The sequence below is a fragment of the Delphinapterus leucas genome, chromosome 17, assembly GCF_059928025.1.
Source record: "Delphinapterus leucas isolate spDelLeu-1000000601 "Yukka" chromosome 17, BTC_Dleu_Yukka2, whole genome shotgun sequence".
In the NCBI taxonomy this organism is placed as follows: domain Eukaryota; kingdom Metazoa; phylum Chordata; class Mammalia; order Artiodactyla; family Monodontidae; genus Delphinapterus; species Delphinapterus leucas.
Window position 1 is genome coordinate 45,887,163 of NC_143145.1, and position 19,724 is coordinate 45,906,886.

The 19,724-nt window shown below is 37.2% G+C and overlaps 1 protein-coding gene across 1 annotated transcript in view; it reads right to left on the minus strand.

Annotated features, from left to right (window-relative positions):
- Window positions 1-1,092: 1,092 nt before the first annotated feature.
- SLC26A7 (solute carrier family 26 member 7) overlaps window positions 1,093-19,724 on the minus strand; it is a 186,297-nt gene continuing 167,665 nt past the window's right edge. Inside the window, exons 15-17 of the mRNA XM_022584546.2 lie at window positions 7,045-7,145; window positions 1,597-1,651; window positions 1,093-1,514 (exon numbers count right to left, since the gene is read on the minus strand). Coding sequence (XP_022440254.2) covers window positions 1,402-1,514; window positions 1,597-1,651; window positions 7,045-7,145 — 269 coding nt within the window. The 3' untranslated portion in view covers window positions 1,093-1,401. The remainder of the gene's footprint in view (window positions 1,515-1,596; window positions 1,652-7,044; window positions 7,146-19,724) is intronic.

The following is a 19,724-nucleotide window of genomic DNA, read 5'->3' on the forward strand; positions in this document are numbered from 1 at the left end:
TATGAAAAAAGGAAATAAATTCATGTTTACCTTTCAGTACACTAAAACTAAATGCATATTGATTTTTATAAAATAACTATACAATAACCTACAAAGTGAATTTGCTTACTAACAAAGATTAGATAAAATTGTTGGCAAACCTTGAGCAGCGGTTATGTGGTTAGTAAGTCACATCACACTTATTTTAGTAGAGGTCATTTGTAGGATCTACACAACAAAAAATGTTGTGAAAATACTTGAGTATGGCCTCTTCGGGGCAGTTGCTAAAGAAAAGAGCTGTACTGCAGTAAAAGAGTCTCAGATTTCACTGTGGTCACTGAGCTTGCTCAAATTCTGAAATAGAAGGGGAAGAAATTAGCAATTGCTACTTACTTAACCCTTAAGTTGATATCATAGTCAAAGAACAGTAGTAACTGAAGCAAGCTGTCCAGCCAAGCTAAGAAAATGGATATTCTCTGAGGCATCAGAGCATAGAAGTTTAAAGCTCCAGGTCCTAGGTCAGACTGCTGACTTTGAAACTGGCTCTATCACTTACAAATGGTATAACTTCCCTGGACCTCAGTTTCCTTATTTCTAAAAATAGGTTCAATAATAGTATCTACTTCATGAGGTTGTGGCAAATTTAGTGAAGTAACATAGGTAAAGCTCTTAGCACATTCCTGGAACATAATGAGCACAAAGTGAATGTTAGGTATATAACAGTAGTAGCAGCAGCAGCAGCAGCAGTAATAGTAGTAGTAGAAATGACAATAATAACAATAATGTTATTATTATTATTCTGTAAATACATACTCTTCTAACTGCACATAATAGGGATGACTCAGAGAGATAACAGATGCTGTTCTAGGGATAAGGAAAGGCCAAACAATTCAAAATCAAAGAAAAATTATGGGAAATCAAAGTTCTAGGAACAGTTCTTAAACTAACCATACAGCCCAGTATTGGAAGATAACTTTGACACTTCAAACCATGTGAGTGTTGGGCTCTGCAAATAGTATTTCCAAAGGTGGCAGTATGAGCTTAGAGTAAAGGGTATGAGAGCAGCAAAAAGCTGTAAGGCTATATTTACAGTTTTTGCATTTGACAGAGGTGGATTCCAATTCCCAGGATAGTGGATCCTGGAAGATGCATTTATTTTTATAAGCAAGCAGTTTGCACTTAATAGGTGATCACCAAATCCTCTAAGCAGTGATATTGTTGGAAGATCCAAATTATTAAACAATTCATAACTTGTCCAAAAAAGGAATGAAAAAATTCCTTTACTTGTAGCAGAGGACTCTGAGGAGGGGGCACATTTTAATAGGTTTTTAGATGTCAGTGGGATAATAGGCTAATATAAAAAATGCAAAGCCCATGTATTCTACATTCCAATTTTCTTATAATTCTGGCATGCAAACTTGCTCAACTCACCTTATTTAAGTGGATGTTACTTATTGCAGCAGATACTGATTCAAAAAAAATTGGTTTCTCTGAATCTAGGTTTCCCCAGTATTTCATTGCTTTTATCAAAGAAGCTATAAGAAAACACAAATGATATAAGGTTACATGTAGCAGCAGAAGGATCATGTCCAATGTTAGCCAAGGATACTCCCTTACCTGTGCAGTGGACTAATGATACATCCACACTCTTGTTCTTGCAGTCCGTGGAAACCTGGAAGAATTAAAATAGTACACCCACAATTAATTCAGGATAGCTGGCAGGAAGGAATAAGATGAACTTCAGAAGGCAGAATTTCTAGTAAAAAAAAAAAAAGCCAATGTTTATGATACCACACCACCAGGGGGTGGCATTGTAACACATTCAGGCATACTCTGACCCACTTCTAAAAGAGATGGTCTTAGCAAAGGAAGATGAACGCCAGCAAGGCATTTACCATTTTTTCTTTCTTTCTTTTTTTTTAAATAGATCTTTATTGGAGTATAATTTCTTCACAATACTGTGTTAGTTTCTGTTGTATAACAAAGTGAATCAGCTATATGTATACGTATATCCCCATATCCCCTCCCTCTTTCATGTCCCTCCCACCCTCTCTATCTCACCCCTCTAGGTGTTCACAAAGCACTGAGCTGATCTCCTTGTGCTATGCTGCTGCTTCCCACTAGCTATCTATTTTACATTTGGTAGTATATATATGTCAATGCTACCCTCACTTTGCCCCAGCTTCCCCCTCCTGCTCTGTGTCCTCAAGTCAATTCTCTATGTTTATGTCTTTATTCCTGCCCTGCCACTACGTTCATCAGTGCCATTTTTCTTTTTTTTTAGATTCCATATATATGCATTAGTATACAGTGTTTGTTTTTCTATTTCTGACTTACTTCACTTTGTATGCCAGACTCTAGGTCCATCCACCTCACTACAAATAACTCAATTTCATTTCTTTTTATTGCTGAGTAATATTCCATTGTGTATATGTGTCACATCTTCTTTATCCGTTCATCTGTCAATGGACATTTAGGTTGCTTCCATGTCCTGGCATTTACCTTTTATGTAACTAAGTTTTGCTGCTTACATTTTCCATTTTATTTAATAAAAATAAAAACACCACCTTTCCTTCCCTATAAGAATGATATAAAATTGTTTTCAACCATCTTTTATTGGAAGTCAAGGACCCATCTGTGAATATGATGAAACTGCTTACCTACTGCTTACTTTAATATTTTACAACAATTTGCACATATTCATGGATTCTCTAAACCCCATCCATGGACAGTAAATTGAGAACCTCACTATAATCAAAGCCAAGTTTGATTGCCCAACTTCCATTTTTATGGTCCACCAAGATGAGAGATCCTGACTAATTTTCTTGGCATACTGCAGGGTCTTGCCTTCTTTTAAGTCCTAGAAAATCTCAAGTAGTAACAACCTTACTGAAGGCCCTGATCTTAAATTCACCCAGACCAGGGCCTGATCTTAAATTCACCCAGACCAAAGTCAGCCAACAAAACTCAGTAAATCCAGAAGTTTTAGTAACAGTAGGATGGATTTGGTTACGTAATAGTAAAGTGTCATACATATAAAATGTAGAATGCTGCGTTTACAAAACTTTTTAAGAGTATGCATGATACACCCAAAGATTTCCCTTATATTCTTCCAGCAATAAGCAGTTATCTCTATGGTAGAAGAATTGTGGAATAATAGGAGACATCACTCTGGGCATAAATAAACAAGCAAATAAACAAATAAATAATACATGGTCTGAGACTTGCCATTGAATAAATGGCTTCTGTTTTCCTAAGTTAAAATGACAATTCAAAGTGATCTGTCAGTGTTTTACTTTTTCTTAAGCTCAGTGAAGCACAAACACATTGCTATGGGTGGTTTATTGATGCTGATAAACATATTCTCTAGTTCACTAAGTAGAAGTGTCCTAAGTAGAAGAACAAATAGCATTCACTCCATTTTCTTCAACCTATACCTCTTAGGAGAATCTTCCTTATACCAAAGTGACTGAGAAAATAATCCAGGGAGTGTTTTTGGGAAGCAGGAAGACATGCATGGCTGAAGAGATTCTGTGGCTCTTTAGTCTGGACCCTATTTCAGGGTGGCAGGAACTAAGAAATAGTATTAGTTGCAGTGATATTATTTTAAGAAATGACTTTTGCAAAATGAGAACAAATAGAAGCTAGCATTATTGAGTACTTAACTAACTTCTAGAAACCTTTTTATATGCTTTATATACAATATGTCATTTCTAAGCTTCACAACAACTCGAAGTATTTCTACTTCCAGTTTACAGAAAAGCAAACAAATACTTGAACCCAGATCCTAGAACTAGTTATGTAGCTAATATTTGGACCTAGAATTTGTCTATATTTAAAGTTTATGGTTGTAACATACATCATAATTTACTGTAACCATGATGAAATAAACTAAATAGTAATAAGGAAACTAAAAATAGCAAATTGAAGGGCTTCCCTGGTGGCGCAGTGGTTGAGAGCCCGTCTGCCGATGCAGGGGACATGGGTTCGTGCCCCGGTCCGGAAAGATCCCACATGCCGCGGAGCGGCTGGGCCCGTGAGCCATGGCCGCTGAGCTTGCGCGTCCGGAGCCTGTGCTCCGCAATGGGAGAGGCCACAGCAGTGAGAGGACCTCGTAACACAAAAAAAAAAAAAAAAAAGAAAGAAAGCAAATTGATACAAAACTGCTGGTTTTGTATATACAGAAGGGCAAATGTCTTTCTGCCCATTTAAAAATAAAATGCATCAGTTGATTTATTCCTTTATTATGTTGTGCAGTATTTTAAAACCATTAAGATGAATTCTTAAAAGTTTCTTTCTCACCATGCCCAAAACCTAGATTATTTGAATTCCTCTGAATTTTCAACCTTAGATCTTAAACTCACTGACAATAAGTAACCATTTCCTCCTCTTTACTAACTCCAAGTCCTGATTTGCAATATCTAGAGAGGACAGCTAATAAATACTGGAGTATATTCAAAACAAATTTTAAATACAATTAAACAAAAAATATACATACTGACTTTTCCCAGTAAAAGGACAATCCTAGTCTAGTGTTGCTCAAAACATAATCCTTGGACAAACTACATTGTTTTCAATGAATATTCCTGGGCCAGAACCAGGACTCAGAAAACTGCATTTTTTCCTTCCAATTTTATTGAATTATAATTGACATACATCACTGTATAAGTTTAAGGTATACAGCATAACGATTTGACATACATACATCATGGAATGATGACCACAATAAGTTTGGTGAACATCCATCATATATAGATACAAAATTAAAGAAATAGAAAAAAGATATTTTTCCTCTGATGAGAACTCTCAGGATTTACTCTCTCAACAACTTTCATATATAACATACAGCAGTGCTCATTCTATTTATCATGTTGTACCTACATCCCTAGTACTTTTTATCTTATAACCAGAAGTTTGTACCTTTTAACTGCCTTCATCCAATTCCCCCTCCCCTCACCCCTTGCCTCTGGTAACCACAAATCTGATCTCTTTTTCTATTGGTTTGTTTGTTTGCTTGCTTTTGGAGTATAATTGACCAACAACACTGTGTTAGCTCCTGTTACATAACATAATGTTTCAAAATTTCTGTACATTTCAAAATGATCACTCCATCAAAAGACTGCATCTTAAATAAGCTCCCCAGGTGATCCTTATACACATAGGTTTAACAGTGCTCTTCTAGACCTTGGCAACACAGTAAATAAAAGTGCTGAACACAAGAAGCCCTCCAATGATGAGAGACTCTCTGTTTACAGTCAGGATTTAGATGCAAGAAAAGTATTGAGGTTCAACCCTATGCCAAATTGTGCAAAGTTTTTATGGTGAGCAACAAGAAATTAAAAGCATATTACACGTGGAAAATTTACCAAAAACAGCCACTAGATTTAAGGCCTAGGATATTTAAAATTCAATTCTTTTGCATAATTTATTTCTTTTTTTAATATCTACTAAATCTGAAACAAAATCGCCCCCCCCATTTTTACAAAATGAATAAACTGAGATCCAGACAGGTTAGACAATTTTCCTAACACCTCCCAGCAGGTGTGATAGATCTGAGACTACGCTCTGTCACATAGTAAGCTGCTTCTCTTCACATAGTCCCACCCCATCTTCATAGGAAAGCCAGACTGAAGCTGACTTTGGACTATCTTGAGTTTGAAAGGTTGGACATTTCAAATTTAAAATATGAATGAATAGAGACAGTTATGCAACACCATGAGAAAGCAATCAAAATCTACAATGTGAGACCTTCTAGGACTACTGGTTTTAACTCTTTAAAAGTCAATGTCCAATTTTGACTTCTGGCCATGAAGAGTAATTAATATAAAGACTATCCTATCCTTCGTAAATAAGTAGACAAATGGAGAAAATATATAAATTGTTTTCCGGCAATGGGAACAGGCAGAAAAGGACGGAGTTTTCTGAAAGAAAAAAAAAACAAACGACGTGAGCTCTCAGATCATCTCAGCTTTCTGCTTCAAAGCAGTTTGTGGACCGTGACATGATGAGCGGGGGGGACCCAAGCAAAATGCAGCCACTTTACTGAGCTGAGAAGACAGGACTGGCATTTAGGAAGGATTGAGTGGGTGAAATTTATGGGAGAGAGTAATGGAAAGAAGGGAAATATGCAGGGAAAGAGCTCCAGAAATTGCCATAGGTTATGATTAAGTTTTTGGCTGAATACAAAGCCTCACACAGCAGGAGACTGTATGAAGCCAGGGTAAGAGAACCGCTGGGAAACAAACCGCCAAAGGCGAGATGAACCAAGTTCCACACAGCAGAAGCTAATGGAGGACTGAGGACAGCTGAGAAATAGACATTGCTTGATCCTCAAGATCCTCCCTCATATTTAGGGTATTGAGGAGAGAATAAATGGAAATAAGAAAGGGAGTACATTCCTTGTTGACTTAGTATTTACTCAAAAAAAAAGGAGGAAACAATTCCGGAAGTGTCTGAGTTTTCCTTGAATTAGCAAAATTAGGTGTTCCATCTAACTAAATGGAGGCTTCAGTTTTAAAGAAATAAAACTTTTATTTTTTGCAACCGGGATCATGGAGACCCCATGGATATCATGGGGTAGAGGACACCATTGTCTGAGAGAATGGAGAAAAAACCCTGCACTGAGTATTATTTCAGAGACCAGGAATGGTTTCAGGTCAGACTGTACCCATCCATGATGTGAGATACAACATCCTGCCATCATCAGGCCACTTGCTCATGGAGGGGACTTTTCTCCTTCTTTCTAGAAACCTAGGATTTGACTGCCCAGCATCTCCTATACCCATTACATCCCAAGTCTATGTTCTGTTCTAACACCCCACATGAATACCCACCTCTACTCCTCCCGCGCTCTCCAGATTCACACACAGCTAGAAACTTCACGGCATCTCCTGAAAAGAAATCTACAGTAGTGGGAGTAATAAAGTCTATGCCTTTTGGAGAGAATGGGTGAGATGAGTATTGAAACAAGCAGGATCAAAACCCCAGAGCTGAGAGAGAGGCTGGTGAAACCATGTTACTAAAGGGAAGGGAAAGAATCAGTCCAAACACAAGCTGTGTAAATACCTCAACAAGCATGGAGACTCCAGAATAGTCATAAAAGGTCAATCCACTGCAATCTAGGATTAAAGAACACTTCTGATTCAGGCAGGGCTGTGTTGTTTCTTCTGTAGGAGGAACAGAGTTGAGTTAGGGAGAATTCTTAGAGATTTTTACTGTTGATATTGTTGAACATTGGGAAGATTAATGGTGGCCTCGTGTTTAACAAGGTCAATTCCAAACACTTTTAATTTTTACATTTTTCAGTTAATTACTAATTATTTTTGAACTCTTTGATTTTTGAATATTCAAATGTTGTCTCAGGTAATTATTACATAACTCAGATAGGAAGATGGGCTAACTTAATTACCAGTATCATTTCACAGATAAACAAACTGAAGCTCAGCAAGTTTAGACAATTCTGAAAGGAGACCTGGCAAGTTAGTGCCAAACACAGCCCAGAATTGAGGCCGCTAGACATCCTCAAAGTTCTCTTTGCACAATATCCCACATTTTCTTTCATACGTATGCCCAGAGGTAGAGCCCTATTTTGTGGTGTCTGAAGTTTATACAATTTTCGTGTCACACTAAGGAAAAGATTCTATCTTGGAGCGTGTCCCTCAGACTTAGAAGCGTTCTGTGTGAGGGGCCTGAAAATTAAGCTTCATTTGGTTCATAGTAAATCTGACTCTGAATGCACCTGCTGGGAATTTTGTTTTTAATTAGGAGTTCATGACCTCTTTCTCACTAATGTCCTCAGGACCACAGTTTTCTCATGTGAAATGACATATTTCTAAACAGTGACAGGCCACCACATCTGAGGTCCCTCTAAAGAGTGATAAGGTTCTGAGACCAAATCATGTAGGCCAAGATTCCCCCACCATTAGTAGGGGGAATTCAAATAAACTCCAATTCATTCATTATTATGAAATTCTCTGAAAATATACATTTTTAATTGGAATAGTTTTGCTATTTAAAATGTCCATGGTTTTCCTCTATAGCGGCTACAGAAAAATTGGAATATGGTTGTTTCTCAATTAGCATTGAAGGGAAGTATGAGGGAAAATCGGTATTTTTAAAAACTAAGAAATGCTACAAAGTCATTTTTAATGTATTTTAAGAGTAGTATTCAGGTATAGGATTTGTTTCCAAGTTTCATCTTTAGATGTATATTCATATTTATTAATTGAAATAATAACAATAGAGCATGAGTTTGTTCAAGAAATTTTTTGAAATGAAGTGAACCATACAAATGTGCAAGATCCTATCCCTTTCTTCTAGGAGTTTATCCTTGAGTGCCAAGGATAATATTGGTAAATAACACATGATTAAAAATGAAAGAGAATGGAAAATTAAAAGAGGAAGAAGTCTCTTTGGAGCAATCAGGGAAGGCTTCACACAAAAGTAAGCTTGAAGGGTATGTTTAATTCCAAAAAGTAGAAACAGGATGGAATTTTAAGCATTCTAATCATGTGGACAGCTTTAATTAAACACTAATGATAGTCTGAGATCTCAAACTTTTCCTGCTCCCAGTCAATCAATATTTATTGGGGGCCTACCTCATGCCAGGCACTCTAGTAGTGCCTTCTGTTTCCCTTTTTCTCCCATGAGAAGGAGGGCTGAGGGTAAGTATAGATTCAGGCTATGATACTGACTCCAAATGGTAAATTAGAAACTCAAACAAAATGAAAAGTGACCACAACTTAGCTCTTCCACTGACCACTTGGTAGTAACCATTATAATTCAATATTTGCCTAACTAAAATAGGACCTAGCCCTACTATATCAGGGCTCTTATTTATAGATTCAGGTATAATGTGTCCCTGCTCATTATCAGAGATTGGAGAGAGGGTTTAAGAATACAGGAAAAATAAAAATATGTATCCTAAGCAAAGATAAACAGTGGAATGTTGATTGGTATTTATTCCTTTTATCTCCTAGTCTCACAAACACACACACACATGCACACACATATGCACACATATAGGTTGGCACTACATTAATTAGTTTAGAGATACATTTATTCCACCTTATTTAGAATTACAGAGGCAGAATTACTAGATCAATATTAAAATATTTGCTAAGACATTTGGCCAATTATTTGTTTGTGATATGTATTTCCTTGCAAATTTTTTATGATTCATAAATATATTTTTATCCAATTTGGAAATATTTTATTGAATTTTAAGAGTATAAGAATCTATAACAATTAAATATCACATAAGCTTTCCTGCAAAAGTTCAACAATTAACAAGATAAACATACATAAAATATATATAATGGAGTAGATATTTCCTTACAAAGTTAGATATAAAAAAAACTTTAGTAAGGCTAATCGTTTGCAATGTACCATGGAGTTCAAAATTTGAAGGGCTTGTATGCAATTCTCCTGAATATATCTGTTTTAGAAAATAAACTGTATATGATTTTTTAAAAGACATCTCAGACCAGCTCTGTTTACATCTTTTCAGAATGTCAATAGTGTACATATCTTTTCAAGCTCTATGTTTAATGAAAACATATTTATACCATGGAAATCGGCAAGTGCAACAAATCTGTGCTTTTCCAACATCCCATGCCATAACCCCCACGCCAAGAGTTGTTTGTCAAAGACTTACCATCACATCACTACGTAAATCTGGGTACTCTTGTTAAACAAAGAAAATAATCAGTAATGTTTAAAAATTCAATGGCTTGGATTAAATAAATAACTGAAACCTCTGACATATTTAGCAATAGATCTTAAAATGACAGTGATGCTCTACACACAGCCTGCTGTCTCCACCTCCATCTTGAGTTGGGATGCTGTGCAACCACTTTGAGCTAGAAACTCTGCTCTGAAGGTGCTGGGTTTGAGATCTCTGCATGCTGCACCCTATGAGCCAGTGAAACTAGACTAAATGCAAAACAAAAGAAAAAAAGTGGCCTGGAACTGTACCAGCAATATTTTCAATGTCCTCCTGTATACAATTTGATGAGTTTGGACATATGCAAAAACTCATGAAAACATCACCATGATCAAGCTGAAGGTGTCATTACTGTGATCTGTGGGATGATTCTGCACACGAGCCAGTATTTCTCTTTCCTCTCATCAGACTTGGAGCCGTGTGGCTGGCAGGGTCTTGGTGCTCTGGCTGGGTGTCATCTCTGTGCCTCTGAGGTGGGAGAGCTGAGTTCAGGACATTGGTCCACTGAGACCTCCCAGCTCCATGTAATATCAACCAGCGAAAGCTCTCACAGAAATCTCCATCTCAACCCTAAAACCCAGCTCCACTCAGCAAGCAGTAAGCTACAGTGCTGGACAACCTATGCCAAACCACTAGCAAGACAGAAACACAACTCCACCCATTAGCAGAGAGGATGCCTAAAATCATAATAAGGTCACAGACACTCCCAAAAAAGCCAACAGATGCAGTCCTGCCCACCAGAAAGACAAGATCCAGCCGCATCCACCAGAACATAAGCACTAGTACCCTCCACCAGGAAGCCTACACAACCCACTGAACAAACCATAGCCACTGGAGGTAAAGACCAAAAACAATGGAAACTATGAATGTGCAGCCTGCGGAAAGGAGACACCAAACACATTAAGTTAATCAAAATGTGAAGACAGAAACACACAGCAGATGAAGGAGCAACATAAAAACACACCAGAAAAAAAAAAAAAAAAAAAAAAAAGAGGAAATAGGCAGTATTCCTGAAAAAGAATTCAGAGTAATGATAGTAAAGATGATCCAAAATCTTGTAAATAGAATGGAGAAAACACAAGAAACATTTAACAAGGACTTGTAAAACTAAGAGAAAACAAAAAATGATGAACTACACAATAAATGAAATTAAAAATTCTCTAGAAGTAATCAACAGCAGAATAACTGAGGCAGAAGAACAGATAAGTGACCTGGAAGACAAAAAAATGGAAATAACTATTGCAGAGAAGAATAAAGAGACAAAAATGAAAAGAATTGAGGACAGTCTTAGAGACTACTGGGACAACATTAAATGCACGGACATTTGAATTATAGGGTTTCCAGAAGTAAAAGAGAAAAAGAAAGAGTCTGAGAAAATATTTGAAGAGATTATAGTTGAAAATTTCCCTAACATGGGAAAGGAGATAGTCAATCAAGGAGGCTCAGAGAGTCCCATACAGGATAAATGCAAGGGGAAACACACCAAGACACATATTAACCATACTACCAAAAGTTAAATACAAAGAAAAAATATTAAAAGCAGCAAGGGAAAAAACCAAATAACATACAGGGGAATCCCCATAAGGTTAACAGCAGACCTTACAGCAGAAACTCTGCAAGCCAGAGGGAGTGCCAGGACATATTTAAAGTGATGAAAGGGAAAAATATACAATCAAGATTACTCTACGCGTCAAGAATCTCATTCAGGTTTGATGGAGAAATTAAAAGCTTTACAGACAAGCAAAAGCTAAGAGAATTCAGCACCACCAAAACAGCTTTAAAACAATTGCTAAAAGAACTTCTCTAGGCAGGAAACACAAGAGAGGGAAAAAGACCTACAATAACAAACCAAAAACAATTAAGAAAATGGTAATAGGAATATACATATTGATAATTACCTTAAATGTAAATGGATAAAATGCTCTCACCGAAAGACAGAGGCTGGCTGAATGGATACAAAAACAAGACCCATATATATGCTGTCTACAAGACGCCCACGTCAGACTAGGGACACATACATCCTGAAAGTGAGGGGATGGAAAAAGATATTCCATGTAAATGGAAAATCAAAAGAAAACTGGAGTAGCAATACACATATCAGACAAAATAGACTTTAAAATAAAGACAATTACGAGAGACAAAGCAGGACACTACATAATGATCAAGGGATCAATTCAGGAAGAAGATATAACAATTGTAAATATTTATGCACCCAACATAGGAGCACCTCAATACATAAGGCAAATGCTAACAGCCATAAAAGGGGAAATCAACAGTAACACAATCATAGTAGGGGACTTTAACACCCCACTTTCACCAATGGACAGATCATCCAAAATGCAAATAAATATGGAAACACAAGCTTTAAATGATACATTAAACACAGTACACTTAATTGATATTTATAGGATATTCCACACAAAAACAACAGAATACGCTTTCTTCTCAAGTGCTCATGGAACATTCTCCAGGATAGATCATATCTTGGGTCACAAATCAAGCCTTGGTAAATTTAAGAAAATTGAAATTCTATCAAGAATCTTTTCTGACTGCAATGCTATAAGACTAGATACCAATTACAGGAAAATATCTGTAAATAATACAAACACATGGAGGCTAAACAATACACTACTTAATAACCAAGAGGTCACTGAAGAAAACAAAGAGGAAATCAAAAATTACCTAGAAACAAATGACAATGAAAACACACAGACCCAAAACCTATGGGATACAGAGGGAAATTTATAGCATTACAATCCTACCTCAAGAAACAAGAAACATCTCAAATAAAAAACCTAACATTACACCTAGAGCAATTAGAGGAAGATGAAAAAAAAAAAACCCAAAGTTAGCAGAAGGAAGGAAATCATAAAGAACAGATCAGATATAAATGAAAAAGAAATGAAGGAAACCATAACAAAGATCAATAAAACTAAAAGCTGGTTCTTTGAGAAGATAAATAAAATTGATAAACCATTAGCCAGACTCATCAAGAAAAAAAACGGGAGAAGACTCAAACCAATAGAATTTTAAATGAAAATGAAGTAACAACTGACACTGCAGAAATGCCAATGATCATGAGAGACTACTACAAACAACTATATGCCAATAAAATGGACAACCTAGAAGAAATGGACAATTGCTTAGAAAAGCACAACTTCTGAGAGTGTACTAGGAAGAAATAGAAAATATGAACAGACCAATCACAAGCACTGAAAATTAAACTGTGATTAAAAATTTTCCAACAAAAGGAAGTCTAGGACCAGATGGCTTCACATGTGACTACTCTCAAACATTTAGAGAAGTGCTAACACTTATCCTTCTCAAAGTCTTTCTAAATATAGCAGAGGGAGGAACACCCCCAAACTCATTCTACAATGCCACCATCACCCTGATACCAAAACTGGACAAAGATGTCACAAAGAAAGAAAACTACAGGCCAATATCACTGATGAACATAGATGCAAAAATCCTCAAGAAGATACTAGCAAACAGAATCTAACAGCACATTAAAAGGATGATAAACCATGATCAACTGGGGTTTATCCCAGAAATGCAAGGATTCTTCACTATACGCAAATTGATCAATGTGATACATCATATTAACAAACTGGAGGAGAAAACCCATATGATTGTCTCAATAGATGGAGAAAAAACTTTCAACAAAATTCAACACCCGTTTATAATAAAAACCTCTGGAAAATAGGCAAAGATGGAACTTACCCCAACATAATAAAGGCCATATATGCCAAACCCACAGCCAACCTTGTTCTCAATGGTTAAAAATTGAAACCACTTCCTCCAAGATCAGGAATACGACAAGTTTGTCCATTCTCACCATTATTATTCAACATAGTTTTGGAAGTTTTAGCCACAGCCATCAGAGAAATAAAGGAAATCCAAAGCGGAAAAGAAGAAGTAAAGTTGTCACTGTTTGCAGATGACGTGATACTATACATAGACAATCCTAAAGATGATGCCAGAAAACTTCTAGACCTAATCAATGAATTTGGTAAAGTAGCAGGATACAATGTTAATGTACAGAAATCTCTTGCATTCTTATACATTAATGATGAAAAATCTGAAAGATAAATTAAAGAAACGCTCCCATTTGCCATTGCAACAAACAGAATAAAATACCTAGTAATAAACCTATATATGGAGACAAAAGACCTGTATGCAGAAAAGACACTGATGAAAGAAGTTAAGGATGATACAAGCAGATGGAGAGATATATTATGTCTTGCATTGGAAGAATCAACATTGCAAAAATGACTATACTACCCAAAGAAATCTACAGATTCAGTGCAATCCCTATCAAAGTACCAATGGCATTTTTCACAGAACTAGAACAAAAAATTTCACAATTTGTATGGAAACACAAAAGAACCTGAATAGTCAAAGCAATCTTGAGAAGAGAAAAAAAAAAAACGAAGCTGGAGAAATCAGGCTCCCAGAGTTCACACTATACTACAAGGCTACAGTAATCAAGACAGTATGGTACTGGCACAAAAACAGAAATATAGATCAATGGAACAGGATATAAATTCCAGAGATAAACCCATGCACATATGGTCACCTTATTTTTGATAAAGGAAGCAAGTATATACAGTGGAGAAAGGACAGCCTCTTCACTAAGTGGTGCAGGGCAAACTGGACAGCTACATGTAAAAGAATGCAATTAAAACACTCCCTAACACCATACACAAAAATAAACTCAAAATGGATTAAAGACCTAAATGAAAGGTCAGACACTATAAAACTCTTAGAGGAAAACATAGGCAGAACACTGTATGACATAAATCACAGCAAGATCCTTTTTGACCCACCTCCTAGAGAAATGGATATAAAAACAAAAATAAACAAATGGGACCTAATGAACCTAAAAGCTTTTGCACAGCAAAGGAATCCAAAAACAAGATGAAAAGACAATCCTCAGAATGGGAGAACATTTCTGCAAATGAAGTAACTGACAAAGGATTAATCTTCAAGATTTACAAGCAGCTCATGCAGCTCAATATCAAAAAAACATATAACCAATCCAAAAACTGGTAGAAGACCTAAATAGACATTTCTCCAAAGAAGGTATACAGATTTCCAACAAACACATGAAAGGATGCTCAACATCATTAATCATCAGAGAAATGCAAATCAAAACTACAGTGAGGTATCACCTCACAGCAGTCAGAATAGCCATCATCAAACTATCTACAAACAATAAATGCTGTAGAGGGTGTGGAGAAAAGGGAACCCTCTTGCACTGCTGGTGGGCAGGTAAATTGATACAGCCACTATGGAAAACAGTATGGAAGTTCCTTAAAAAACTAAAAATAGAACTACCATAAGACCCAGCAATCCTACTACTGGGCATATACCCTGAGAAAACCATAATTCAAAAAGAGTCATGTACCAAAATGTTCATTGCAGCTCTATTTACAATAGCCAGGACATGGAAGCAACCTAAGTGTCCATCGACTGATGAATGGATAAAGAAGATGTGGCACATATATACAATGGAATATTACTCAGCCATAAAACGAAATGAAATTGAGTTATTTGTATTGAGGTGGATGGACCTAGAGACTGTCATACCGAGTGAAGTAAGTCAGAAAGAGAAAAATAAAAACCGTGTGCTAACACACACATATATGGAATCTAACAACAACAACAAAATGATTCTGAAGAACCTAGGGTCAGAGTAGGAATAAAGACACAGACATAGAGATTGAACTTGAGGAAACTGGGAGGGGGAATTGCAAGCTGGGATGAAGTGAGAGAGTGGCTTGGACTTATATATACTACCAAATATAAAGTAGATAGCTAGTAGGAAACAGCCACATAGCACAGGGAGATCAGCTCAGTTCTTTGTGGCCACCTAGAGGGGTGGGATAGGGAGGGTGGGAGGGGGATGCAAGAGGGACGAGATATGTGGATATATGTATATGTATAGCTGATTCACTTTGTTATAAAGCAGAAACTAACACACCATTGTAAAGCAATTATACTCCAATAAAGATGTTAAAAAAAAGACAGTGATGATACAATTTGATAACAAAATTAATGAAGTCTTTTTTTACATCTCCTTACACAGCATTGTTCTTAACAAATGGCATATGTTTTTTATAATATATTACGTATTTCAAAATAAGCTAAATCTAAACTCCTTAGTCCAAAAATTTATGTAGAAAAAGTTATCATTAATATCTAATCCCCCAAATTATATAAATTATGAATTTTTGAGATTTTTAAGCCTTATTATTTATTTACTAGAAAGCATAATTGTTATTGGCAATATTTAATATAATTAAATATATATATTCAATATAATCTGAAAAATATTAACAACTATTTTATTTGGAAAATGTCAATGCATTGCTTTTCCTAAAGGAGGTAAATAAATTATTACCCATAACTAACTTTATGACATGCGTTCTATCATCCCCATTCCTTAGCAAGCCAAACATGGCTAATCAATCATGGCAATTTTTCCACTTAGGTCAAAGAAGACCTCAGAATTTTTATCAATTCAGTGCTGCAGGAAGTCACTACTAGTTCATAAGAAATTTACTTGTTGATCTGAAAATAACATTCCAGTGAAAAAACTCTGTATATATTATTTGGAGAGATTGATCACTAGATCTAAATGATTTGGAAATGGTGGTTAAAAGGTACAGAAAATTATTTAAGAACTAAGTTTCTTTCTCTTTTCTATCCTAGCACATTTATTTCACTTGTAAATTATACTTGCCATTCTCTGTATTTTCTTGCAATTATTTCATTATTTAAGTGATGATAGATTGTTAACTATGAAAATGTTTGGGTTTAATCAATAGAGAAACAAAAATTTTCCTTCCATTGCTTCAGTGTGCTTGCTCTGTCTTTCATTTTTACATTCAACGTTCCTCTTTTCTGCTCCTTTATTCAAAATGCATGCACATTTTCACATCATCCAAAAAAAATAAATAAAAGAAAATAAAAGAATTGTGCCATGTATTTGTGGATAATCATTTAAGTAAGTTATATTAAGAGAAGCAATTCATGATTTTTTTGTAAATAAAAAGACATTCTTAATGGCAAAGTTACCATTTCACTCAAATGGAAATTTAAATACAATGGACATTTCTGAAATCTTTCCAAAAATAAGTGAAATTTTCTTTTACACTCTCAGTTTTGCCATTGTAATGATTTTATGGCTATATCCTTGTGTTCTAAGCTTCTAAGTAAATCAACCAGTGCAATAAAAATCACATTGTTATAGAAAAGAGTAAAGTGAATGCACAGCTAATATCCTGCCTTATGCAAAATGAGGTAAGCTTGGAGCATGTACAAAGGAGACAACAAATCTGTACCCATGTGGGATGTGGTAAATGATGGGCTTTATCTACAAAAAACAACATTTCAGAAAGAAATTAACAACCAGGTGTGGATGAGCAATTAACTCCAGACTGTGCAAGCCAGCTCTTTCCTGTGGAATATTCATTAACTCCTTTTATTAAAAAGTATTCATAGTTGCATAATTTAGGAGTGCTTCTTTTATACTTCAAAATGTTCTTGACAGTCTGTGAGTCATTCATAATTTTTTAAAAGAAGGCATTTTCTGTTGATATCAAGTAACTATTGAGAAACAGATTTACATCTCAAACTTCTCAAGAAAACAAGGATCTCAGAAATATTTAGGACAAACCAAAATACTATCTTTGGAAAACATGTGCACATATTATTGAGCATCTCTCTAATTCATTCATTCATTCATTCATTCAAGCAGTCAATCAATATAGAAGTATTGAGTGCTTAGTCTAAGCATTGTCCTAAAAATACAAGCAGAATGATGGACAAGAGAGATGATGGTCCTTACCCTCAATAGACTCACAACCAAGCTAGGAAACCAGTCAGTTGAACTAGTAATCTGAAGTGTTACAAAGGCTGGGAAAGTTATGCAGAAAGTGCTAAGGAGGTACAGGATACACCTCATATTATAGACAGAATAATGACCCCCAATTATGTCCATATCTTAATCCCTAGAACCTGTGGAATATGTTGCCTTACATGGCAAAAGGAATTTTGCAGACTTGATTAAATTAAGGATCCTGAGATGAGCAGATTACCCTGGATTACTGCGGTGAGGGAGGTCCAATGTAATTACAAGTGTTCTTATGAGAGGGAGGCAGGAGGGTCAGAGTCAGAGAGGGAGATGTGGTGATGGAAGAAGAGGTCAGAGAGATATGAAAATGCCAACACTGCTGGTTTGAAGATGGAGAAAGGGGCCATGAGCCAAGGAAAGTGAATGGCCTCAAGAAATTGAAAAGGACAAGGAAGTAAAAGTGTTCTCCCCTAGAGTCTCCAGACAAAATACAGCTGGTTTGGGTAACTAGAAGTGGGGGGGCGCGGTTGAGAGAGGGGAGCTAATTTAGGTTTCAGCACCCATGATGACAGAAATCATGCCTGCTTTCTTCATCCTTGAATATACAGCATCTGTCATTGTGCCTAGGACTCAGAAGATGTCCATTAAATACAAAAATATTTGCTGAGTGAACAAGGACATGATAATACAGGAATGAAAGGAAGAATGGGACATGTAACCTGAGATTTGGAGGATAGTTTGAAGTTAAGCAGGTAAGAAGGTGGTGGAGGGAGACCTTCAAGAAGGCAGAAGAGTAAGATGTGGAGATCACCTTCCTCCCCACAAATACATCAGAAATACATCTACATATGGAACAACTCCTTCAGAACATCAACTGAATGCTGGCAGAAGACCTCAGACCTCCAAAAAAGCGAGAAACTCCCCTCGTACCTGGGTAAGGCAAAAGAAAAAACAAAAAACAGAGACAATAGAATAGGGATGGGACCTGCGCTGGGGGGAGGGAGCTGTGAAGGAGGAAAGGTTTCCACACAGTAGGAAACCCTTTGCGGGCAGAGACTGCGGGGGCGGAGTGGGGAAGCTTCGGAGCCATGGAGCAGAGCACAGCAACAGGGGTGCAGAGGGCAAAGCAGAGAGATTCCCACACAGAGAATCGGTGCCGACCAGCACTCACCAGCCCGAGAGGCTTGACTGGTCACCCGCTGGGATGGGTGGGGGCTGGGACCTGATGCTCAGGCTTAAGAGGTCAGATCCCAGGGAGAGGACTGGAGTTGGCTGCGTGAACACAGACTGCAGGGGGCTAGTGAGCCGTGGCTAACCAGGAGGGAGTCCGGGAAAAGGTCTGGAACTGTCGAAGAGGCAAGAGACTTTTTATTGCCTCTTTGTTTCCTGGTGCACGAGGAGAGGGGATTAAGAGTGCTACTTAAAGGAGCTCCAGAGGCGGGCGCCAGCGGCGGCTATCAGCATAGACCCCAGAGACAGGCATGAGATGCTAAGACTGCTGCTGCAGCCACCAAGAAGTCTGTGTGCAAGCACAGGTCATTATCCATACCTCCCCTCCTGGGAGACTGTGCAGCCCGCCACTGCCAGGGTCCCATGATCCAGGGACAACTTCCTTGGAAGAACACACAGCACGCCTCAGGCTATTGCAACATCATGTTGGCCTCTGCTGCAGCAGGCTCGCCCCGCACTCCGTACCCCTCCCTCACCCCAGCCTAAGTGAACCAGATTCCCTAAGCAGCTCTTCCTTTAACCCCGTCCTGTCTGAGCGAAGAACAGAAGTCCTCAGGCGACCTACATGCAGAGGCAGGGCTGAATCCAAAGCTGAATCCCAGGAGCTGTGCAAACAAAGAAGAGAAAGGGAAATCTCTCCCAGGAGCCTAAGGAGCAATGGATTAAATCTCCACAGCCAACCTGATGTACCCTGCATCTGTGGAACACCTGAATAGACAACGAATCATCCTAAATTGAGGAGGTGGACTTTGGAAGCAAGGATATATATTTTTTTTTTCCCTTTTTCTCTTTTTGTGAGTGTCCATGCGTATGCTTCTGTGTGTGATTTTGTCTGTATAGCATTGCTTTTACCATTTGACCTAGGGTTCTGTCTCTCCGTTTTCTTTTTTTTTTTTTTAGTATAGTTTTCACCACTTGTTATCATTGGTG